The 26,187-nt window shown below is 36.3% G+C and overlaps 1 protein-coding gene across 3 annotated transcripts in view; it reads right to left on the reverse strand.

Moving 5' to 3' along the window:
* Positions 1-26,187, reverse strand: part of ADAMTS6 (ADAM metallopeptidase with thrombospondin type 1 motif 6) — a 151,517-nt gene that overhangs the window by 84,660 nt on the left and 40,670 nt on the right. For all 3 annotated transcript variants that reach the window (XM_027732329.2, XM_027732332.2, XM_027732335.2), the window contains 2 exons: positions 8,219-8,262; positions 4,531-4,636 (listed from right to left, as the gene is read on the reverse strand). In XM_027732329.2, the coding sequence (XP_027588130.1) occupies positions 4,531-4,636; positions 8,219-8,262 (150 nt within the window). The remainder of the gene's footprint in view (positions 1-4,530; positions 4,637-8,218; positions 8,263-26,187) is intronic.

The following is a 26,187-nucleotide window of genomic DNA, read 5'->3' on the forward strand; positions in this document are numbered from 1 at the left end:
TCTCAGCTAACTTCTCCACAGGACTGCAACAATGAATGGCACAATGCCTTTCTTTTAGCAATATACCTCTTTCAGTGGAATCTGAAATTCCTTATCAGTTCAACTAAGCATCCTGTACAGCCTGTGTGGGGCAAGATATTTCAGAATATAAAAGCATAGAGCAGAAAGCCACCTAACCCAGCTGTTAGGTAAATAGAAAATGGGACTGGATCTTAAATTGTTCGACTTGTCTGAGCATAAAAGCATGATTAGGCCTGAAAATAGCTCCTTTCTTCACCAAAAAGTCAAACTTTGCTCGAAAATTCAGGGAATACACACTCAATTCTCACTCCTGCTACAAGAATCACCGTTTGTGATTTTTGCTTACCAGGAATCTTAAGTGTCTTCGGTGTGAAATATCTAATGGTAGGAAAGTAGGCATTGAGCATGTCAAGCACCAAAAATCAGTTTTCTAGAGAAACTATTCTGAAGGCTAAGTGCCAACTATGACTTTTATCTGATTCGCAGTAGTATTAAGAGTAATACAAGGCTGTTCTCTGAACCACGCCTAGGGAGAAACAACCATAAAAGTGTTAGTATCTCCATTGTTTATGCTCTTTAAGAAAGAAACAATCACAGTGTACCACCATCTTCAATAAAAACAGCTGGTTATGAGTCTCAACCGCGTACAACTTAACAGTACCAAAACTGGGTTATACACATATAAAAACTACAAGTTTTAAAAACTATGAATATTTAAGAGAAAGTATGACTGACTATTTACGATCACGCTCAGACTATCAGCCTTTTTAAGTTTTCAAGAAATACTTTTCTGGATAATATTCTTCAACCAAATGGAACTTACTCGGATCAATGCAAGGTTAAATGAGTTAAATTTAACACATTATGAAAAACAGAAAGTCAGATTGAAGGATCTAATGACTTCTCATCCCTCTACAATTAAAAAAACTACTAGAAACCAACAAGTTGAGCCATACTTCCATCAGCGAAGTTTACAAATCCAATTTTAGAGAAATCGTGGATAATCATGATGATAATATATGTATTATGATAATAATATATGCATCATCATACCTGTTCTCTTTTAATCACAAGAGAATTTTGATTCTCAGTTCAACATTTTTTTTAAAAACTTGGTATTCCATAGCAACTATACAATTAATAAAATCATGATCTTTCAAAGTGCAATTCCCCCATTCTTATCTAATTAGAATGCTATCCAGAACAGCATTTCTTCTTGAAAACTTAAAGAGACTGATAGTCTGAGTGTGATTACAATGGTCAGTCATACTTTCTACTAAATATTTATTGGAGGGGTTGTTTTGTTTTTTCTTCAAATCTTTGCCCCCTGTAGTTTTTTTATATGTATATTCATCAATCACCTGAATGAAGGTGCAGATGCCTCCTCAACAACAAAAAGATGGGAGGAGTGGCTGATACCACAGAGGGCTGTGCTGCCCTTCAGAAGGACCTTGACAGGTTGGAGAGATGGGCAGAGAAGAACTGCCTGAAATTCAAAGAGGACAAGTGCAGGTCCTGCACCCGTGGAGAAACTACCCCAGGCACCAGTACAGGCTGGGAGCCAACCTGCTGGAAAGCAGCTCTGTGGAGAAGGACCTGGGGGTCCTGGTGGAAAACAAGCTGCCCCTGAGGCAGCAGTGAGGCTCTGTGGCCAAGAAGGCCAATGGTGTCCTGGGGTGCATTAGGAAGAGCATTGCCAGCAGGCTGTGGGAGGTGATCCTGCCCCTCTACTCAGCCTTCGTGAGGCTTCACCTGGAGTGCTGTGTCCAGTTCTGGGCTCCTCGGGATAAGAGAGACACGGAGCCCCTGGAGGAGGTCCAGCAGAGGGCTGTGAAGATGATAAGAGGACTGGAGCACCCCTTCTACAAGAAAAGACTGAGGGAACTTGGCCTGTTCAGCCTCGAGAAGAGGTGACTGAGGGAACCTCATCAATCTCTGTAAGTATCTGAAGGGAGGGTGGAGCCAGGCTCTTCTTGGTGCTGTCAAGCAATAGGACAAGAGGCAATGGGCAGAAACTGATGCACAGGAGGTTCCATGTGAACAAGAGGAAGAACTTCTTTACTGTGTGGGTGACTGTGCACGGGAACAGATCGCCCAGAGAGATCGTGGAGTCTCCCTCACTGGAGATATTCAAGAACCATTTGGACGCGACTCTGTGTAATGTGCTCTAGGATGACCCTGCTTGAGCAGGGAGGTTGGAGCAGATGACCCAGTGTGGTCCCTTCCAACCTGACCCATTCTGTGATTCTATGTAATTGAGCGCTTTTTTGTTGTATGTTACATATTCAGTGTAGACAAGTCCCTTAAATGCTTCTATTTTTCATTTGAAAATGAAGTCAATTTCCTATTCCCAAGTCTGAAAAGAGGTACAGCCAAAGAAATATGTTTACAAGGCTCTCTGAAACAATTATTTTACTCACATATGCAAATGACTTCAAACGGGTACTGGAAACTAGGAAGCTGAGAGGAAATAACAACTCTGGTATAGTCCTAGAGGCATTTAGTCACAGTGTGGGTAGAACGATAGGTGATGAGTGGCTACCATAAAACATTACAAAACCTGAAGATTTTTTGCTCACATACTCACACTCCAGCTTTTACTGAAGGTATCTACACGGCATGCTAATTTTCAACACCAAGCTTGCAGTGCAACTTTCTTTAATGACTGTGCATTGGATAAAAAATAAATTCTACTTCTTTTCAAGCCAGCATTTGACATATCATGCCAGCTACAGAATTAGCTGAAAGCTTCAAAGAGCTGAGATTTCAGAATTTTAAAAGATTTTATGTATAAGCATTCAAAAGATATGGAACATAGAAAACACAGACGGTTAAAAACACTCCTGTGATCACAGGATATATGCTATCACTATATTGCTTTTTTTTTGGATTCTAACCAGTCTAAGCTCCTCAAATCAATTCTGGTCATCATGCCAGCTTTGCATGACAAAATACCTGCACACATTAAATTACTTTCATGCATCTCTGGAATAACATCCATAAAACATACATAAGTATATCAAAGGCCAGTGTCAAGAGGATGATGCCAGACTCTGCTGCCCAGCGACAGGACAAAGAATATGTCCATAAACTAAAACACAAGAAGGTCCACCTCAACATCAGGAAGAACCTCTCTACATTGAGGGTGGTAGAGCACTGGAACAGGCTGCCCAGGGAGCTTGTGGAGTCTCCATCTCTGGAGACATTCAAACCCCACCTGGCAATGTTACTGTGACAGGGGAAATGAATTAGGATGATCTCCAGAAGTCCTTTCCAACCCTAACTATTCTCAGACTCTACGTGAATGTAGCTGTATGGAATATGAGTTAGAATGAAAATATTGTACTGGAACATTGGGGTTTTATGTTAAACATGAGACAATTCACAGCTAGGTCATCTAGCAAGACGTTATTTACAGGGATTTCAGAACTATAAGTATTTAGCGATTGGAGGAGCTCTTTCCTCAACAGTAGAAATATATTTTCCTTTACCCTATCTTTTTCAGCTCATACAAGTAAGGGAAAAGAAGGAAGGAAGGAAATGAAGGTTAGGGGAGTTAGGTATGTTTTTGAATTGCTTTTGAATTCCAGAAGTCATTTACACTACCTTGTTTTTTTCATACGTAATATAAATGAGAACATAGTTGTCCGGTAATTGTCTCACATAATAGGTGGGCTAGAAATAACTGTTTACTTCCAAATCCTTTTTTTGATCAGCAGGTTGCTAGCTTCCATTTCAGTCTGCACCGGAATTTTTAACAGTTCGATCAGCTAATGACTGCAAAAGCATGTCATCCATAACTCAGCGTTGGTCAACCCACGTAAACAAAGAAGGAAACCTCTTGATAAAAGAAGGTGCTTAGTCTTTTTAGAGTCATCACAATGTACTAAAAATGTTGTCTTTGAGGGAAGGCCTGAAGTATTTCTAGATCAAACACTACTCAGATTTTATCAGTCTCATAACAACATGCTCTTTAAAATGATAGGCTGACACTTTAAATGTAACTAGTGATGCTACGACTGCTCTATGCCTGTTCCAGATTCTTCATGCTCAAGTGAAAGAGGACTAAAAGTACACAAATATTGACAATGGAATCAATGTTTCAATTATAAAAGTTTGAATTATATTTAAGATAAAATAACAAAAAGCAAAAAAAAAATTACCTTTAACCTCTTCTGTTTCATAAAGAAAGGTAAACAAAAGGGGGGAAAGAAAATTTTCAAAGCCAAATATTTTAAAATATGAAACAGAGTAGAAAGGTTGTGATTCAAATCTCAGAAGGAGAGATTTAGCTGGAATCTGAAATCAAAGGGTGAACAATGAGTCTTCAGTTATAAATTTAAGGCCTCTGGTAATATATACTAAATAAAATGTATTGCCACTCATTAATACTATATACAGAAACATGGAGCACAGGAATAGAGACAGTGCAGGAAAAAAAAATCTATTATTAAACTAATATTAAAAAGGTGATACATTAAAACTTATTCTTTTTTTAAACTCACTCACTTGTGACCAATCTCATGTGCAATGGTAAAAGCTGAACCTAGGCCAATGTCTTCATTAATGCTGCAGCTCCTTTCAGGCTCACACATTCCAGCCACAGAGGCCAAGCCTGAATAAACAGAAGGAGACACAAAGGGTCATGCCAAGGTGTTTCAGTCTTAAAAGCCCTAGTTTTAAATGCCTGGATTCTTTTTAATAACTTCTATGCACAGAAGGAGCAGTTGGCAAAAGGTTAACTTTCTAGTCATTTACAAAATCACTGGGGGGAATTTTACTTTGCCGGCTAGACATTAATATTTTTTGAACTGCAGTCAGTGCTGGAAAATGTCTAGACTAGGGGTTAGATTTATAAATTTTACTTCTGGTAACTTGGGACCACCTAGTAACTTGAGCCAGGAGAGGGAATTCAAGAAAGCATTGCTATTTTAACATTCTTCAGCCTGAAGAAAGCAAAATGTATCCACACTATTTTTCTAAAGAAATCTGTTTAAGTTTAGTGGGTTCATAAAAACATAGAAGCAACTTTTTTAGCTATGAAAAACCTCACATGGTACATTAAAAAAATTAAAAAAACAAAACTCAATGCATCAGTGAAGAGAGGAGACATGTTAATAACAAGTATTCATTTAACCATGGAAGTCTTTTCCATTTATCACCCATCATCTTCTGGAATTTAAACCTTATTGTGTTACAAGCGCTCTTAAAAACTTTTCTTTAGAGAGAGAAAGCTACTGGCAATTTATGGGCTATGGTTCTTCTGTATCTTGCACATTCTTCGGCAACACATTGTTACACACATACTCCAGTCGCAATTTAGTGCCACTAAAGAACATCAGATTTATTTAACGTATTCCTCCCTAGCGTTTCTAATCTGAAAGAAGCAATAAACCTTCCTTTAAGGAAATTACCTGCTCAGTTAACTACAAAACAACCCAGTACACTACAAACCAAAACCAAAAACCAAAACCAAACCAAAATAAAACAAACTACCACCACCAAAAACCAAACCAAACAAAAAAACCCCAACCCAACCCAAACAAAACAAAAAAAAACCCCAATCAACATCAACAACAAAAAAACTAGGAAAAGTGTAACTTTGATTGAGGGATAAGCAGAAAGAGACTGGGAATGGGGCAGAGAGAAAGTATACTCTATATGAGCAAGCATCAAATTATTCTATTTGGACTAACAGTAAGCAAGTAATAAGAAGACACACTGGCTGTGTCCACATCAGCAAGTAATCTGGAGCCATAGGAGTGGGTCAACACAGTGAAGCGCTGATATTGAGGCTATCCACATATCTTTTTATGTAGGTTGGGCACTTTACTTTGGACTCGTTGAATCCTATAGGCTGAACATAGTCACTACACATGTGGTTCAAAGCTTCCTAAAGGGAAAAAATATTACAAGGGTATCACAAGGAAACAGCCCATGTGGGATCTAATGTCTCCCGCAGGCACATACAGAGCATTTGGGGATATTTGTTCTGATTTAGGTTTTCTCCCAAACAAATCTAGTTTATATACATCAAAACTACTCCGATAACCAAACTGACATGGGAAAAAGGTGACAATGTGTGTCTGGAGAATTTGCATCAAAACAGTACTACTGCTATAAACAAATCATTGCTGTAGAGACACCCCCTGAAGACACCATAAAACATCAAAAGAAAACAGACTGTCCATGGAGAAAAACATGTATTTTTTGCAGTGTTGAACCTGCAGAAAGTACAGTAATTATAGTTCACCTATGCTACGCTAATTGAGGAAATTCTGAAGACAACATGGCAATACGTATATACAACTGTCATGTTCCCCTGTAAAGTCCACCATATTTGAAAGACAAAGTCATCTCCATCTTCACATTTTCTAACTAAGCACTTGCTTCAGCAACTTACAAAACCAGAGTAATGTAATTCCATACCACGCTTGCAGAAAGTAACAGAGATCAAGTTAAGAACTCAGTCTGTTGCTCAGATTTTAGAAAGAACTGGCCTTCACTGGAGCCACAGACATATTGCAAGACATCTGAGGCCTATCTTTTCTAGAAAGATAGTAAGATTCCCTGTTTCAGGAAACTGGAATAGGACACAGATGTCTCTGCCACACCAAATCCTTTATTTCTTTTTTGTCCTATAATACCAATTATCCAGGTTTCTTTTGACCTTTTGAGACCTTTTGAGACCTGAGACTTTTGTTCACAGACTCCTTAAATATATGAGTAGTTACTGGAGGTCAGTGGGACTTAAGCATATCAAATGCCTTGCAGAAGAGGACCACAGGGTGTCCTCTCTTCTCCAATTCAATGCCTATAATGTAAAAAAATTGTCATGGTTTTGTTGCCAATACTCCTATAACACTCTTATTTTTAGTTGGGTTTTTTTTTCAAATAAAGCTTTTTGTTTAATAAAACATTTGCCAAAGTCTATCCTCTGTTACAATGAATTCAAGTGAAGCAGATTTTGCTTTTCTGCCAAAATCTGATACAGTAAGAACTAGCACACTAATGATCTGTGTTAAAAATATCACCTAAAAATATCAAATAGTTCATGCATGAATGTATGCTCTTTCAACCTTTCTTCTTTTAACACTTGCAAAGCCAATTCTCAGACATCAATGTACACAGTCTCAGTTTTGTCACCTCAACATCAAAGAAAATCAGTTACATTTAGAAATTCATCATCATTTGCCTTTTACTAAAGCAAATGGTCTTTACAAATGCCTTCTACTAAGTTGTGGATTTTGTTCATATTTACAGCAGGCAAAATTCTGGTACCTTTTACGATGTAAACTACATTCCTCTGCCAGAAGCATTGTGCTGACTTGAGAGACTCGTAGAAAAATTAACATAAGTTAAGGTTATCAAGCATACAGTAATATAGGGAAAGACAAAGCAAATACAATCATGAACTCCGACTGAGAAAGGAGTATTATTGATTTGAACTAGCTGATTTAGAATTTTATCTTTAATTACCTACAAGAAAGAGGGTTATGAAAGGATGTAAATTGAAAAAAAATCTTAATAAAGGTTACATTGGCCTTTGAATAATGTTTCTTTCATATATTAAAGTACTACTGAAGGTAACAACCTATGGTCACAGGTAACAACGTACAGTTATTTACTAAAGTAAATAACTTTTGGTGATGAATTTAGGTATGGAGAGAACAATAGCTCTCCATCCTTAACCTAAGGTGTGCTTCTCCATTGTCAAAGCATTGTTTTAAGGTATTTCTGTCACTGTGTTGTTTTCTTCTAAGTCTGTGAAAGGAAAAATATAAAGCTGTACTCACTGTGTACAAGAGAGCAAACCTCGAAATCCATTTCTTTTGTATGGTTTGGGAGTTTTTTGGTCATTTTTTAATTTTCCAGAGGATTTTTACTTGTATTTTTTAACTAGATTATGGAGACAGATTAAATGGAAATAAAGAGCAAGTTGTCTTCTATAAGAAGTACAATTGAGTCATCTACTAGGTTTTATCAGAACGACAGCTGCCAGAGATGAAATACACACAATGCAAACTTCTAGCAATGTATCAAAGCCAAAGACCACCTAGGTTACCTTTTATTGTTCATGTTTATAAAAACTTCAAAAGCACAAACTTCAGAAGATCTAATCGGTCAATAAACCAATAGCTAAGTATAAAGCAACAAAACAGCAAATACAAGCTGAAATTTCTCTTTATATACTTACCCAGTGTGCCACAAGGCTTGTTTTTATAAGTGCAGATATCATATCTGTTAAGGAGAAAAAAAGTAGATAACATATGTCAGTGAATCAAATTTGTAAGATAGTCTGTATATTTATCACACATCTGTATCACAGTCCAACTTGTCAGACCGCAATCAGTTTCACTGTGCAGCCAGCTGGTGTCGGCATTTTCTATGCTCTGGTGTAAACCACAAGCTGCCGTACACTCAGAGCTGCTGGCCTCAGGCCAGTGGGACACCTGCCAGTAAGAAAAAAATGGTTAAAGTGGATCTTTGTAATCACCAACTCCATAAAGCAGTCTACCACTCTGTTATGAAGTTACAGCAGCCTATCTATAGACTGCTACTGATTCATAACACTTAACTTTTACTTACTGAACATAATTCGAAGCCTCTTATAGTCTCACTATTATGAACTAAACAATACTAATTGTAACTTCTACTACTTACTAACTGTAACTTTTACTACTTAAAACTTTGATTCTAACTAAAAACTGTAACTCTCAATAATTATACCATTTTTTTGAAAACAATCTTATGAACTGCCATAACAGTGCCCTTCTCATTATTTTCCAATGTTTATACTATGTCTTAAGAGTATTTGATAACAAACTAAAATGAAAAAACATTTTGCAAAAAGCTAAAAAATGTCTTAAGAGGATAATTTTCATCCTTCATATATAGATGCTAAATAAGTTTTTGTGCAGTTAATATATAAGTCTCTGGAGCTAACAAAAGAATTACAATTTTTTTTGTGACACAGCTTTTAATAATAGCATTGGTCATGCAGCAGTCAATTCATTAATTACACCTTCGTATTTTGAATACGCAATCTTACGATATAGTGATACAAGAACATTCCTACAATGCCATTTATTTTCAAGAATTTATACTGATTTCCTTGCAGTATATTTCAGAATAATTTCTACTCCTCTGAAAAGCAAGTGAAAAAAAATATGACAAGATACCATCTTTATGCTTTAATTTTTAACCCAAATAGTTACTAATTTCGGGCCACCAGACGTTTCAGTTAAAAATAACGTAAGGACTGTTATCACGTAGGAGTCTGATCAGATCTATACCTTTCACTGCTAAAAGAGTTACAGTCTGTCTGCAAGACAAATCCATGGACAAAATAATGAACTTAAAATTCAGAACAAATTCATTAAACTCTCTATGCATGTAGACTGCTGTGACCACATGGAATTCCTACGAATTTTAAGAGGTATTGAGTGTGGAGCAGTTTTGGAGATTACACTATAACTTTAAATTTAAGTATTCATATGAGCTTATCTCATCAAGGTGGTTCAAACTCTCACTGATCTCCTGTTTACAGTTTGAAGGAGAGGAAGGTAATCAAATTAGCATTCTCATAAAAAACATCTTGGAATATAATCCGGTTTTGTACATGACAAAGTTTTAAGATGACGAAGATACAGAGCAAAAGATTATTATTGATCGTTTCCTGCCTTTTACATAATTAAGTAAGCAAACTTCTTATTTCTATATTCAGGACAATGTCTGAACCTAATCCTATTGAAGTTCAAGCAAAATTTGTTCCTTAAAGAAAGCAGAGAGGGGTCAGTCTTATTTAGTGAGAAAACCCTAGCTAAATTCTTTAGAACATAGCTGAGAACTGAATAGAAAGAAGTCTCTGTAATACATAGGAATTATTGGTCTTCTAATTTTTTTTAGTATCCAATAGTAGTAGGAAAAAACAAGGAAAGGCATACATCCTTAGATAAAACAGATGTTTGATAATAAAGCCAGTTCCATTGAACTCAAGTAAAATGCTGTCACGGACTTCTGCAGAGTTGAAAACTTGCCCTTATGGTCTGGATCAGCTTACTCTCATAGAGGTATGAATCTGAAGTTACTCCTCAACTTCAGTTCATTTTCACAAAGAACTTTTATAGGAGAGAATGATATGAATTAAGTTCCTTGTTTCTGTCATATTTTTGAAAAACACACACCATGGTATCCTTCAATTTCTGCTAAGAAGTGTGTGTTCTTTATTATGCATAGGCTAGCATTTTAAAGAAAATATGATGATAATGAAATTTAAATTACATAATAAACTAAGAGAAACATCACTAACTATTTTTGCAAGAACATACCTGAATAGTAATATGTTCTCAATTATGGCTTCATTAAATATTCACATCTTATAGACAATAATTAATTTCCTGTAAGGAGCATTCATACACTCACCTAGGCCCCAGTTGAACAAAAAAACTCTCTAAATTTTCAGTGTCCAATGACTTACTTCATCTACATCATCTTCAAGCTTCATTTTTAGCTCTTTTTCCTTTCATATGAACGGTTACTGCTCGTGATTTGTTTGAAAGCTCATATAATTCTTATGTACCAAACTGCTCACTTCCATCATCTGCTTCTCTGTATGATTTAACCAAATCAGACTAACCTCTCTTCTTCTGGTTTTGACACCATTTCCTCTAACTTTAATAATCACAGATTATGCTGAGTTGGAAGGGATCCACAAGGGTCACCGAGTCCAACTCCTGGTCCTGCACAGGACAGCCCCAAGAGTCACACCAGGTGCCTCAGAATATCATCCAAATGCTTCTTGAACTCTGTCAGCCTTGGTGCTGTGACCACTTCCCTGGGGAGCTGTTCCAGTGCCCAGCCACCCTCTGGGTAAGGAACCCTTTTCTAATATCCAACCTAAACCTTCCCTGACACAACTTCAGGCCATTCCCTGAGATCTTGTCACTGGTCACTACAGAGAAGAGATCAGTGCCTGCCCCCACTCCTCCCCTCACAAGGAAGTTGTAGACTAAGGAATTAATTTAGCCTACAGATGTTGAGTTCCAAAACGCAGAAGACTACAGACTTAATACTTGACAGATAGTAACTTTAAGCCAAGAAACCCCTGAAATGACAAATCCTCATGACTCCACATGAGACTGGATAGGTCTAATAGCTATTAAAAAAAAAGCCGACCCCTCCCAAAAAACACCACAAAGGTGATGATACTTCAGAAGCTGAAGACAATAAAAAGGTAGATTCTCAGGCCAACAATTATCTCAATCAAACATTAAAAATTATAACAGTCACAAGAATTATGCAAACATGTTGTTTGGGTCGCTGACAGATGTGTAAGGGACACCACACAAAATTTAAATGCAAGAACACAGATATGCATGTTGTAAAAAAGCTCAGGATGAGATGCCAGCCTGATCACTTTGAGACAGCCAAGAAAATCCTCTGTCCAAGTCATAAGAGATCACATGCCTCCTAATAAAGTGGGTGTAATGCCCCTGAAATGTGACCACACTGGGGAAGTGGAATGGAAAAGAGGTAGAGGGAAGATTTCTTATTACATGGCCATTCCTGCCCTGAACAAATCAGAAAGTATTTTATGAGGCAGATGTGGAAGAGATCTGGGACTTCTGGGCCTGCCTGCAAGGCTGCTAAAGAACTGCATCAGAAAGGTAGGAAACACATGATGAATGCACAGTTGTCACTGAGTCAGAAGGAAACTGCAGAGATAGACCATTATGAGCTCAATAGGATGCTCAACATGGGAGCAGCAGTACACTGCTGTCATGCCATGGATAAACGTGAAGAGTTAGTGTGCCATCCAAGAACATTTTAAAAGGAAAAATTTCTAGTCTTTTTTTGGCAGGATATGAGCAGGCACTGTGCTAACGTATCCATCTACATCACTGTATTAAAAAGTGAAAGGGATCACACTAGACACTGAAATTCTATTATCTGCATTACCTAGCTGTTTTAAAAGTCTACCAAAATTTTTTAACAATTTCCTTGCACAGATTTGGCCCATGACAACAACTAATCTCAAAGAACTCCCATAAAAATTTGTGAACATGTCGACAAACAATTATTAAGAAGCAAAACACTAGTTTTTTCTGAAGAAGCTAGCTTAGTAGTGTGGACACAAGATCTGTGGTAGTGGCCCTTAGTGCAAGAAAAAAGTCAGTGACATGTTTATTTAATGTACTAGTGCGGATATAAGCTATAGACTATCTCTTGAAGAAGCCTCAGTTATCTGCAACTGTAACTTGAAGAAAAATTCCCTTTCCTTTGAAAATCTGATAACTAGCATGACCCCGAGCATTTGAGTAGGACATTCAAGTCAAACAGATAAGACAGATAAATTCTCTTTGAATACTGCAAGTACTGCTCAAACTTGTCAGGTAATTTATTTGCAGCTACAGCCAATCTCAGGCATCTTAGGGGAAGTCAGATATTTCCCTGCTGACACATTGCAGGGAAAGGAAAAAGGATTCTTCCTGATCCCTGTAAACTGTCAGCTTGCCAGTCTAATACATGTGATGGTGCAACTACGTAGTTCACACAGAGTTCTATGTAAGCAAATGTATTCTCATATCAAAAATAAAAACATATAAAAATAAAGAGATATAAAAAATAACAGGTTTGATTACTAGAAAGAATCACAATGATTCAATCATACCTCCACCGTCCCCAGTAATTTATTCTAGAAGCTACAGAAGATAAAAGCTATTCGTTAGAAGCTATTCAATCTCACATTAAGAGTTGTTTACAGCATCATTTAAGAACAACTGTACTAGGTTATCCAGTTGATCTGCCTTTCCTTCCACAGCAGTCATTTGTGAGTGTTTGCAAAGAAAACAGGACAGTTTCCCTGACACAAGCCCCCAGCTCTGTGGCTTAGGAAGCTTCAGAGACGGAGATTGCATCTCAGTATTTAATTGATTTTTCTTCTAATGTCTTCAGCACTTAGTTAATTCCTCTTCAATCTTTAATAAAGTGTTTATCTGGGGGAGGTTGTTTGTTATGTGGGAGTAAAGTTGAGTTCCTCTGTTACAGTAGAGCTCTTTCCTGTTAAAATCACTTTTTAAATTTTCTTTTAAATCAGATTAATAAATGGAACTTTGTCAGCATCGCACCACTACACTGTGGCCTTTCTGGCACCTTCATTTGCACTCAAGGGCTTTTCAAATTTTCTGCAGTGTGTGTATTAAAATTCAAAAAGTTGTTTTAGTAGTGGTGGTATTAACAGTAGTAGATACAAAGGCAAAATGAATTATTTCCTGTTACACGTTAATGTGCATTTATAAATTAAAGGATAACACTGCCCTTTTCACCAGTCTCATTATGCAAAATGGCCCATTATCTGAAAAGAATCTCTATAAAGCACTGTCATTACTAGCTATACGTTACTGGAAATGTCCAGTGTGCCAGAAAGGACTATTTGCATCAAATTAACACTGAGATAGAAATATACCTGCAACAGGATTGGAAACATATATGAATACGAGCATTACATACACTTTAAAGAACTTAATTATTCAACAACAATAACCTACACCATGTCTTTTACTTAAGTACAATAACTGAACAAAGCATGAACACTCTTATTAGAAGAGCAAACTTCCAAATCAGTATGAAACACAGCTGCTTACTTATACACATATCAACCTACTCTGAAATTACTATGAAAGCTACCAACAAATCTGACTAATACTTACAACAAATATTGATATAAATAACTGAAGTTTCTGAAGGAATATTTCTTAATGGAAAAGACCTTAGGAGACAAAAATATCATCACAGCAAATTGCCTATCAAGATGGCTGTAATTTAAATGTAAAAAGTACATAAGAAAATTCCGGCTACACAAAACCAACAAATACGTATGACGGACATGAAGGTCTTTATAACTTTGAGATAGGTGAACATGTGCTTCATATATATAATACTAGACTATTTGCCAATTAATCTGCTTGAAAAGGTTGTCAGAAAACAAAATAAAGCCTAAGAACTGGTTCTGGTCTGACTAAGAGGAAACAGAGCTAAATAATACAAACCATTAAGAGTTCATTTTTACGGAACATTTCCAAACAAGTTACCTCTGAAAGAAACGGTTTATTTTTCACTTGTTTTAAACCAAATGATACTTTTTGACACTTGCTTTTTAACTATTGTAGGTTTCGAGAATGAGCTATTCAAATAAGGACTGTTCTTCACACACACCCCTGTTCAAGGATAAACATAACATGTTCATCAGTTTTTATCTTTTTTACTTTTTATTCTTCATGCTATGCAACATGATTTATCTATGCACCCAATCATAAATGTCTCATTTTTGAATAATGGTAAAAGACCAGGCAAAAATGCACCTAATTTTGAAAGATTAAGTTAACCTAGTTCCAGCACCTGGAGCTATAAACTGAACTACGGCCGAATCAGACTGCAGTATCAGACTTCTCTTAAATGGATCAGAAACTTCAAGCTATCGGACAATTCCAACTACTATTTCTAAAGTATGGAAAATAAAAACCAAGAAAACAGTGAGTAGCTTGTACTTTCACCACATTCTTTTGTATACATATACTTGGCTATGATTAAAAAGTGGTTATTTTGCAAGTGTGGACAATGTCTCTAATGCTAGAGAATTGCATGGAATAATAGTAATAAATCAAATACTGACTTCTAGTCAGTTTTTATTAAAAGCTATAATTCTTCAACTGTGCAGCATCCTTAAGATAATCTGGTTCATTTATTTGACTTGCACAGTTTACCAACAGCAATACTCTTTACTACAGAGAATTTTTTCACTCTCTAAAAGCTTTACTACAGTGTATCTTACAGCCTTACAGAAAGTGGTTCACTGCAACAGTGTTCTGCCTCAAAATAAAGAACACATCTTATTTGGTTTTTTCTTCAAAAACCTCAAACCAAAAAGAGCTATTTAAACCAAAGAAGGAAAAAATAACATACATGTTACACATCACTCAACAGAAATAGCTTTTTCCATGCCTTTAATACTGCCATAGACAACCAAAGTCTGTCTCTATTAGACTTTATTCTGATACTTAGCTGGGGTGGATAAATTCTGAGTTACAGAGAGAAAAACTATTACTGCCATGAGTTCTAGTTCTCCAGATTGATATAAAAATAAATCTTTTAAATACTTGCCCTATGGATGAAACGCTTCCATACTACTTTTTCTAAACTGCAAATGCAGTCAAAAAAGTGAAAATAAACTCAGTTCTGAAACAATTTTTTTAAAGCTGTCATTTGTCTTCATCAATTTTGGCAATGTAACATTAGAATGGCAGTTGTAAATTTATCACAATCAGTAGTATTATCAGTGTCCTTAAGACAGATGTACAAAGAAGATTTTTAAATTATGAGTTAATAAAAGATTCTTAATGTAAATTCCACTCCTAGAGTATCTAAAAAAAATTCAACTAACTTCATGAAAAATATATAAGCAAAGATTTTCTTTACCATTGTGTTGATGTGTCATGCAAACATACAGCATAGCTATTGCAAAATATACTAATTACATGACAATAGATGGGTTTGTAAACAAAAATAGTTCTAAACACAAGCGGAAGACCCTGAGATGGTGTGGGAAGATGGCTAGAGTTAAAAATTAGAGGAGACTAAGAAGTAGAGGGTAAAATGCAGCTGCATCTCCCTGGATGGAATGCAATCAACATGTTCCACAAAGATTACCTATACAACCATAAGCACCTGCTAGGAGGATGGAACAGACGGTGGAGTGGAGTGGAGTGGAGTGGAGTGGAGTGGAGTGGAGTGGAGTGGAGTGGAGTGGAGTGGAGATGCCATGGCCTTCCTCCATAGAAGTCCTCGCAGAGAGGGAAACGTGGTATTTTGTAGTTCGTAAGACCATTCAGTAGCTATCAACCAAGGGAGATAGATGAAGATGTTCTGCAGCTGAGCCAACAATTATATCAAAATCTCTCTCCTCAGATGCCAAGATACAACCACCACCATTAAGCATGTGAAGTGAAGCAAGACAATTTTACATCAATCAGAGATAAAAGTACTTATTACTAAAGTCACTCATCCACCAAAACCTAAAGAGATAGTATAAAAGTAAGTTGAGAATAAGGGGAAAATTGAGGAAGACTCCACCAAAACTGCTGGGATCAGCCAACAGGCTGAACCTGTCTTCACCCCCACAGGAATGACTATTGGGTAAGTCACACTTCATGCGTGTTAAATGCTGCTATAGGATTAGAGTTCGCAGTTGCTTTATAGTATAGTAAATTGCTTACACATGCTTTTGCAGCCAGATGCTAACAAAGACAACCCTCAAACCTTAGTAACCTATCATAATTTGTATTAATAAAGAATGTTATTCCATAAACTGTTAGAGTGAGTCCCTTACAGGTGCTGGCAGTTGCCAGAAGCGGATAACACATTGGGAAGACCCCCTGAAGGGTCTCCATGCTGTTGGCTTAGCCCCGCCTCCCCAAAAAGGGCAGTCAAATCAACCTCCAATACGGTGAATCTGTTCGGTGAAGGGTTTCCATAACAGGACACTGACAAACTGGTTGGACATAAGGGTCTTAGCTTTCCTGGAGCACTGACAGACAAATAAATCACTAAGGATAGAGAAAATCTCCCCACACTGTGGGCCAGGTAAACTGCCCCCTTTCACGTGACAGACGGTTCTCACCTTGCGACACACCCTAGGGATTGATCCAACACTTGAAACTACTGATAAAAAGTCATCATACCAAAAATCAGAGGACTAGACTTAAAATCTCTATTTTTTGAGGAAATAATACATCCAAGCTTTTTAGTCATCTTCTGCTTTTTAAGAATATCTGTGTTTATGTACATTTTTTTCACTTTTCAGCTTTTTTTCTACAGCCGTCCAGACTAAAAGATTCCTTTTCCAATGTCAGGCATGAGTCTCATACAGAAACATGTCCTTACCAACTACAGCAATAAAATAAGAATGAAGTAATGCAAAGTACAGAATAACAAGGGCTACAAACTCTTAAGATCACAAGTATCCATGACAGACACCTACAGAAACTTAACAATATAAAAAAAAAAAAAAAAGATTCACACAACATCAATACTACTGACTGGTTGCTCCTATAAAAGTACCAATTAAGTTGATTATAGTAAGGTAGCATAAAACTAGATAATTCCTTGCTGTCTGCTGATGTATTGTTAACATCACTTGAAATTTTTGAAAAGACAGAATACTTCCTCAGTTTCTTCTTCTAATCAAAACTTTTCTGTAGACCATACATGGCTAAAAAGTTAAGAAAGTATCAGCTCAACCACAATATTATGAAGGCAAATGAACATTGCACAAACCCATTAGACTACTTTAGTTGACAATGTATACTCAAGAATTACTCTAGATACAGCTTTATAAGCAAACTCTAGCACTGAAGAAACAGCCAGGCACTTGTGATTCCAAAGCCTGCTCCCTGCAGGCCTTGGACTAGCAACGTCACTTCACTGCTTGCTCTACCTTGATTTTTCCATCTTTAGAAGTTACCTCTTCCTTTTTCTCATTCTGTATACAACACGTAGGGATATGCTGCTCTAACTCATTCCTCTCTCCTCCATGAACTTTCTTTTGTGATCCTCAGTGAACGTATGTTCCAGCAGTATTAAGTTTAAGTTTACCAGAGCTTTAAGTTCACCAGAGATTGACTGGTGGCTCAAGTTGTCATCAAACATCTTATACAAACAGGCCTATCCCACTATAAACTTAATTTTGAGGGCTATACACATGGCAGTCACAGCAGCATCAATAAGCTAAGCCTAGAGTAGCTACCCCAACATCCATCTTGGTTCTTTCTATTTTTATGCCCTGCACCAAGTTCTATGCTTCTGCATTTAACATGAGCACCCATGCTGGCTAAAGATGTTTGACTGAGTTTTCACTATATTGGAATGTGATGTCAGTACAGACAGAATAAGCCATCACACAGAAGGAGTTTCAGGCAGTTGTAGCCCAATCTTAAATGAGTCCACCCCTCTTCAGAACATGTTCATTTTATTGCAAGCTAGGCTTTAGATCCCCTCCAACACTAAGACACCTCAACCAGGCATCTTTCAACAAAATTATCAGAAATCCCTATATCCAGACAAACAATAGGAAGATTTCAAAACTGTAGAAATTTGAGAATTAATTATGATAGTAAGGCACAAAGCTAGCAAAAGCTGGAGACTGTGAACTCATAAAAGTAATCAGAGAATTGAAATCTACCAGAACTACAAGGAGCATTTCAAAAATTTTCTGTGGCATATCTAATTTGCTTTCCATGGCATAGTTCCTGATACACACAAAAGAATTTTATACAAGGGCATCAGAAATGTAGAGCTACCTACCTGAGTGACAATTGTGACTTCATCACCACTCAGAGACAATTTAGCGATTCAGCATTTGCACTATCACCAGAATGTAAGAAATACTTAACTTGTACTCTGAACCTCAAAAGTGACTGAATAGTTTTATTGAATTCTCAGTACTGAGCCAAAATTTAGATGGAATTACATAGATGTGACTAGCTAAAGTTGGCCTAGAGAACAGAACAGAAATTTTTATATATCTACTCCAAGTAGACCATTAATAATTTTTCTATCTGTACATTCAGGATAAGTCTGGCAACAGGTACATAAAGCCTTTTTTTAAAGGACATTGACACTGAGCAGCTTAAGCAGCTTGTAGGGCAATGCTTTTTAGAGTGTGCTAACGCAACCAAGTCTGGGAAAAAGGAAAACTAGCAAAACTAATTACGTAGGTGTGGCCGGGGGCATCTTGCCACACAGCAGAAAATAGGAAGCAACTAGTCTAGACCTTTGGCAGGAGGGAAACACAGCTAGCAGTTAAGTTTTAAAACTGAGTTTTAGTTCTGCTGTACAGAAGTAAATGAGATAAATTATAGCAATAACATTGCATATCTATTTCTAAGTTTTTCTATTATTTCTTTCTATGACTTTTCTGTGGATATGTGTTTCTTCTCTAACTTTCTGAATATTGTAAACAATTTACAAACTCTGAGAAAATCACGCACATCTTTATACATAAGATGTCTACTTTATTTACCCTTGTTCACACTGTATATGGCATAAAAGCATCAGTATCTGAGGTACGCTGTAAAGAGTAGATTCATTAGGATGACAGACCACACCTAGTAAAAAAGTAAAAACATAAGAATCGCAACATGGGCCAGACCAAAGACTCCACTATACTGCATTCACGATCCAAGAGAATGCCCAAGAAAGAATAACACCACAGAAAGCATAAAATGGCAGTTATCCCAGTACTCTCTCAATTTCAACTATTTTTGGCTCAGATTTTTTGAGACAGATGTGCTTCTGGGTATTTAGTACTTTCAATGGATTTTTTTTCTGTGAACTTGCCTAGCCAACCTTTCAACCTACACATATAATAAAATGACTTGCCAAGGATTTTCAACATTAGCTAAATCTTGCATAAAAAAGGGTTGCCTCCCTTCTCCTTGTTTTGAGTCTTCTCTAAGTTTACTGGGTAGCCTCTAGTTCTTGTACTGAAAGATGCAATGAATGATTGTTCCTTACTTATAGCCCCCATACAATCTTGTAACTGTTTAAATCACTGTAGTATTGTCCCAAATTTGACTTTTCCAAAAGTTGATGTCCCCAAGCAAGAGAGTCCTCAACTTAGTCAATCCTTGTAAAGAAAGTCCCAGTTATCCTTGTCCAACTTTTTGGTTATCTTTGCTTCTCTTTTCCAATTCTCCTAAAACCTTTTGAGATAAGGCCAGAATGATACAAACTATTCAAGACTTAGGCGTGCCATGCCCAGTTTACTCAATGGCATAATAAGGTTCTTTATTCTTTTCCCAATAATCATTAATATTTAATTTGCTGGATTAACAATGTATATTTAGCATGCAGCCTAAATCTTCTCAGAAAAATAGTAATATTATCCTATAATAGAACCAGAACAGAAAAAAAGCTGTGATTTTTTAATGCTACTTCTGGTTGATACTTCTACAAAACTTCTGAGAAAAAGACTGAAACTCCTAAGCATGTACCATTAAAACATATTTTTCTTGAAGATGATGAGAACAGTAAACCCTGTGCTTGGGCCCAATTAAAGAATCACAAAGCATTTGGGTGATCACAAAGTTGTATTTACACAAAGAGCTAAACTTCAGCAGTTTAATGCAGTAATTAAAACCTTCTTCAGTCAATGGAAGAAAATTTATTTTCTGACTTATTTTTAAGATCAAAAATGAAAATGGTAACTCCATCCAAATGATTTTTAACCCTGAGAAGAATAAAAAGAGTTTTTTGTTTTAAAAGGAAACCGAAAGTAATATATTTTACAAGTTTTAGTGCTTTCTTCTATAAGCATGTGTTACAATAAGTTACAATAAAGGATTTCTCCTGTTCAAGAAACATCAGCAAATAATTTGAGTGCCAATGCTTAGGAAGCAATACAATATCAACTGAGTGCTGGATATCTGCAGTAGTTCTCCAGATGACATGCATAAATTCCATCACATAGGCTGCTGCTGTGTTCTACAGCTAACAAGTTTTGAAGCTAACAAACTTAGTGGAATACTTGTGAACTAAAAGGAAAAGAAATGCATAGAGTGACAGAATGAAATGGCAGCAGAAGCAATGACTGAGAATTCTAACAAAAAGGATCAGTTTAAAAGAAGTACACACATTAAATATACTAGAGGAAAAACATTTCTGAGATTTTGTCTGAGTTTGTGAGAGCACATCAACCTGAAATGTTAAGACCAAAAGGAACTTATTTTGGTTTTCTGGTATTTTAAATGTGCTGGCAAATGGAATAGATGCACCTTACATGGATCTTTGAAGTCTGTACCAAAAAGGAGAACCCATGCATACAATTCAGAACTGCACATAAATCTTTGTTTCATCTTCTCCATGCAATAATAACCAGGAAGAAATATTTGCTCTATTCAAGACAAGTAAGTCTGAGTGGCATACATTATAATTTTCTGTCTAGTTTATTTTTTACAAATCATTTTAATGACAACAGCAACTAACTGTTGTGAACGAATGGCTGAATACCATGAGAACACTAGCTTATTTTACAGCAGAGGTTCTTCATAAACTACATTACTCTTATTTTATACAAGTTAGGATTAGGCAACTGTATCTATCCAGACTGTCTGCAGGAACATATACTTCCCCATACCTCAAAGAACATTAAGAGTAGAGCTGGTGCAATTTATTTTATTACTTCTGTCAAAAAAAAAAGAATCACTGAAGACTCAGTACTAGCTAGGAAAGAAAATGGGCTGCAGTAACAGTGATCTGTCTTGCAAACAAGACTCCTTTTTCCACGTACAAATTCTTCAAACTAAGCTATTAATTCCACATTAAAACTACCTGATTGTCAAAAGCAATTTCTCATTGATTCCTTAAGTTTAAACCTCCATACATTATTCAAGTCTTAACTTTGTAAACTAGTCTTTTGTAAACTAACCTATCTTGAAGTGGGTAAACAAATTCCTCTTAATTATATTTATTAAGCCCACAAAGCATTTACCCACTTTCTTCTTTTCTGAAAACACAGTTATACTTCCAAAACTAGTTTGGTTACCTCTATAAATGTTGTGAAAGAAAAATTTCATTTTTTTTTCAATTACAAACTACTTCTTCATATTAAAACTGATCTGAACTTACATTTTATTTTTCACCACATACCATGTATTAGCATGGGACTATTAAAATAATTATTCCCTCAGGTTTTACAAATTTTAAATGCTGAGCAGAAATTTTGACGGGTTATAAAGACAACCTTTATCCCCATGAGACCGGTCAAGCAGTAAAGTGGTTTGCCCAAACAGGTTTTACAAGATTTAACTGGATAAAGCCTTGTGCAATTTGGTTTGATTCCCCCTGCTTAGGGGATAATATCGGACTGAAGACCTCCGGAGGTCTCAAGCTACAGCCCATAGCTTCTAAGTAGCTGTTATCTAAAAATCTTCAAATTGTTTAATGAATAATCATGGGGGAATAAATTACATTTTAATACAACTCTCCAGAATACTCATTGGAAAGTAAATTACATACTCAAAATGGAAGCGTCATTACAGACATAGTTATCGTAGACTAAATTTTCCACCAATATAGAAAACGAGGGGAAAGCCTCTTCCTCTCCCCCCCCCCCCAGTTCAAACAGTTCTTACATCTTAGTAACAACTACATGTGAAAACTCTTGAATTTCATTCCCCAATTAGTTGACTGTTAAACTTTAAGTGCCTGACATTGTTCTGTAAAGCACATTCTCTTCTGTGATGCTAACACAACAACCTAAAACACTCACTCTAAGAAATCCAGGAAGTTCAAGCTGGAAGAAAAATAAGTATGCCTTATTTCTTTTTGGCTCAGTAAATTTTGGCAATTAATGTAGTTAAACCATTATAAATAATTGCAAGTAAATGTCATAAAACTTCAAACAGGAAAAATCAACATTCACTAAAATATTTCTCTTAATTGTGGCTGAAAAACAGGGAGAATTTCATTGTTTTAAGATCACAAAATTATTACTTTTTTTAATTATTACTTCAACCTATGTAAAGCTATTGAATTGAAACACTAAACTTCTACTCAAATTATACAGAAAAGGAAGGGTCAATATAAAAGTTTAATAAAGTAAGGATGCTTGGAAAGAGGTTGGATAACATGCAAGAAATACCAGCATTTTACCTTTTTTTTTTTTTAATGTATTAACTGTAATTTCTGTTGTACAAAATAGTCTGGTTCTAATTTGTTCAGTTTTAGTTACTTTAGTGTTTCTATTATTGTTAAGCATGGTTTTATTCAATAAATACAAGTCATATACAAATGTAAATACTTAAATCAAATTCCCACTTTTGGTTGAAAGAACTTGGAAAAACACAAGTGGTGTTCCTCAGGGCTCAGTGTTGGTGCCAGTCATGTTTAATATCTTTACTGATGATCCGGATAAGGGGAGCAAATGCACCATCAGCAAGTTCACATACGACACTAAGTTGGGCGGGAGTGTCGACCTGCTGGAGGGTAGGGAGGCTGTGCAGAGGGATCTGGACTGGCTGGATCCATGGGCTGAGGCCAATTGTATGAGGTTCAACATGGCAAAATTCCAAGTTCTGCACTTAGGTCACAACAACCCAGGCAGCACTACAGGCTGGGGGAAGAGTGGCTGGGAAGCTGCCTAGTGGAAAAGGACATGGGGGTGTTGGTCAACAGTGACTGAACACGAGCCAGCAGTGCCCAGGTGACCAAGAAGGCCGAGGGCATCCTGGCTTGGAGCAAAAATACTGTAGCCAGCAGGACCAGGGTAGTGATTGTCCTCTTGTACTTGGCACTGGTGAGGCCACACCTCAAGTCCTCTGTTTAGTTTTTGTTTACTCACTAAAAGAAGGATATTGAGGTACTGGAGCATGTCCAGAGAAGTGCAATGGAGCTAGTGAAGGGTCTGGAGCACAAGTCCTTGAGGAGCAGCTGAGAGACCCGGAAAAAGGAGACTCACGGTAGATGTTACTGCTCTCTACAAGTACCTGAAAGGATGTTGTAGCTAGGTGGGTGTCAGACATTTTTCCCATGTACCAAGTGACAGGATGAGAGGAAATGGCCTCACGCTCCCCTAGGGGAGGTTGGGATTAGATATTGGAAAAAGGTTTTCCACACAATGGGTTGTAAAGCATTGAAACAGACTGCCCAGGAAAGTGGTGGAATCACCATTCTGGAAGTGTTCAAAAAACATGTAGACACGGCACTTGAGGACACAGTTTAATGGTGAACATGACAATGGAGCAGGGTTGACAGTTGGACTTGATGATCTTAAAAGGTCTCTTTCAACATTAACAATTCTATTATTCTACGATTCTAACCTGAAAGGCCTAAAGCAAAAAATCTGAATTAAATATTTACTTCTATTACTTAAAAATGTAAAAAAAAAAATTAAGATGTATAAATCCTTTAAAGTTCTAGAGCTACTTAAGAGAATGCACAGAAGAAGAGTTTCATTCCAGTAATGCAGGAAGAGATGGTAAATTCAGCAGTGCAAAGACTATAAAGAAGTGCCATATGTTTCAGTGCAGTTACTACCTCTAGCATAGCACCATAGAATTTAGAATGCCATTTTCAAGAAGGGTCACATACAGGAACAAAGTTTTTTGGACTGACAAACAATCTGTTTAATTGACTCAAGACATAACCAAAATAGAACTGCAAAACATCAAAATTCTCCTGATCAATTGCATCTCCTACTATTGCTATTGTTTTATGCTTGCTTTTTTAACCACTAAATAATTAACAATCTTAGCCAAAATATTACTAAAATGGAATAGCTTCAGAACCAATGTTGGTCAAAGACCCATAAACACTTCCATGGTCTAACAGATTGCATTTCAGATATCTGAAAAAAATTCCTTGGTTTTGCTAGAGTTTGGAGTACAATTTCCTGTTCTGTAGTGATTCCAAACACACTGTTCATAACTGCATAATGCATTTCACTCTGATTCAGCAGGTTGTTGAAAGAGCTCACAGGGTAGTAATTTCTTCTGCAAGAATCTGGACAATGAACATTTGTCAGCATTACTTGTGACCTTGCAATTTTTAAGCAGGACTAACTGTCCTAAAATAACAATATAAGCAAATACCTTTCATTACAGCTAAATTAATGTGCAAGCTAAGGAACTGCCTGTACCTCTTCCTGCCTATTTATCCAATCACTTAGCACTCCCTTTTTCAAGCTGCTGAGTGTAATAAATGAGAGATTTACATGGGTCTGGCTGAAGCACTGTGAAGGCAATCCAAATGCAACCTCAGTGCTATCCAAAGAGCCATTTTAAAAGGTCTGAAAAAAATCACATTCATTTGAAGCTGAATGTTATCAGCTCTATAAAATACAAGTTCCACAGTTTTCAGAACACAACCTGAACAAAATGTTCAGAAATAACTAAAATACTAACTTCAATAATTTACACCTGATGCCCTAACATAGTATCATAAATTAAACTCGAACAGCTGTATTAGATAGTCATGAAGTATCAGTCCTTCAGCAACTTAGTACAAAGCTAATTTAAAATAAAGATTTATAAGTGGCCATATGGAAAAGAAATAATGAATTTTGGCAGTTTCTATCCTTCTTGTTCTGACATTAAGGCATCTTCTTCAAGATCATAACTGCACAACTCTGAACTTATTGACAGTGAAAGAGTCAGCTTCATGTGTGACAAAACAGGGCTAAGCTAATTTGTATTATCTTGCTGGTACTTCCTAGTAAGTTGCTTGTATGTCAAAACTATTACACACACTCTTATATTTTTCTGACATGAGTATTACTCTATACAGACATAGGAGTCCTCCCACAAACATCATGTAGGTCAACATGCTCCTAAAAAATCAAAACATAAAACTGTAAGTCATTTAAGAACTACATCTCAACTTTGGAAAGAATCTAAACACATGAAAAAGTATTTTAGTTACATAATCTAAATATTCTTCCTTCTCCATAGACGAAGACCATGATTTGACACTCCAGTTAATCTTATACTGAATCTAAAGTCACTACTTAAAGTTCCTAGGTTTTACCATTCTTGAGTGAGTAACTAGTAGAGTTACATAAATTCTGGACTACCAAAATTACATTTAACTGCAAAACAGAAAAATCTTACTGCCAATGTTTTGATTTTTTTTTAAAAAACAACAGATCAGAAATTATCTCAGTGTTTTGCAAATCACTTTTTGATTTTTGATTACTTTTTCAGAAAAAAATTAAATAAACATTTGACTTGAATCAATGCAACATTTCAGGTTTTTTTAATTTATGGATTTTTAAGAATTTTTCACTGAAACTGTTATTCTTAAGAAGTAATGATAACTTGCTTTTAAAGGGGAAAAAAGTTTCACCATTTATCCACAGACCAGCTTCAGCACCTGTAGTGCCAAAGCAAGTGTTTCTAATCATCCCTCTAAAACGGATATAAAACTCAGCTATCAAAGGTCATTAATATGTTCATGCAGTTTGATTGCTAAAAAAATGTCAGTCACTTAACAACTTTTGTCATATGGACATATCTATTCTTCTACTTGGAGAAACATTAATTACAATAATGATATAAACAGAGATATGTCTTGAATGGTAACTATGTTATAAAATTATAAATATAAATTATA

The sequence above is a fragment of the Pipra filicauda genome, unplaced genomic scaffold, assembly GCF_003945595.2.
Source record: "Pipra filicauda isolate LSUMZ 115617 unplaced genomic scaffold, ASM394559v2 scaffold34_size3990699_pilon, whole genome shotgun sequence".
Classification (NCBI taxonomy): domain Eukaryota; kingdom Metazoa; phylum Chordata; class Aves; order Passeriformes; family Pipridae; genus Pipra; species Pipra filicauda.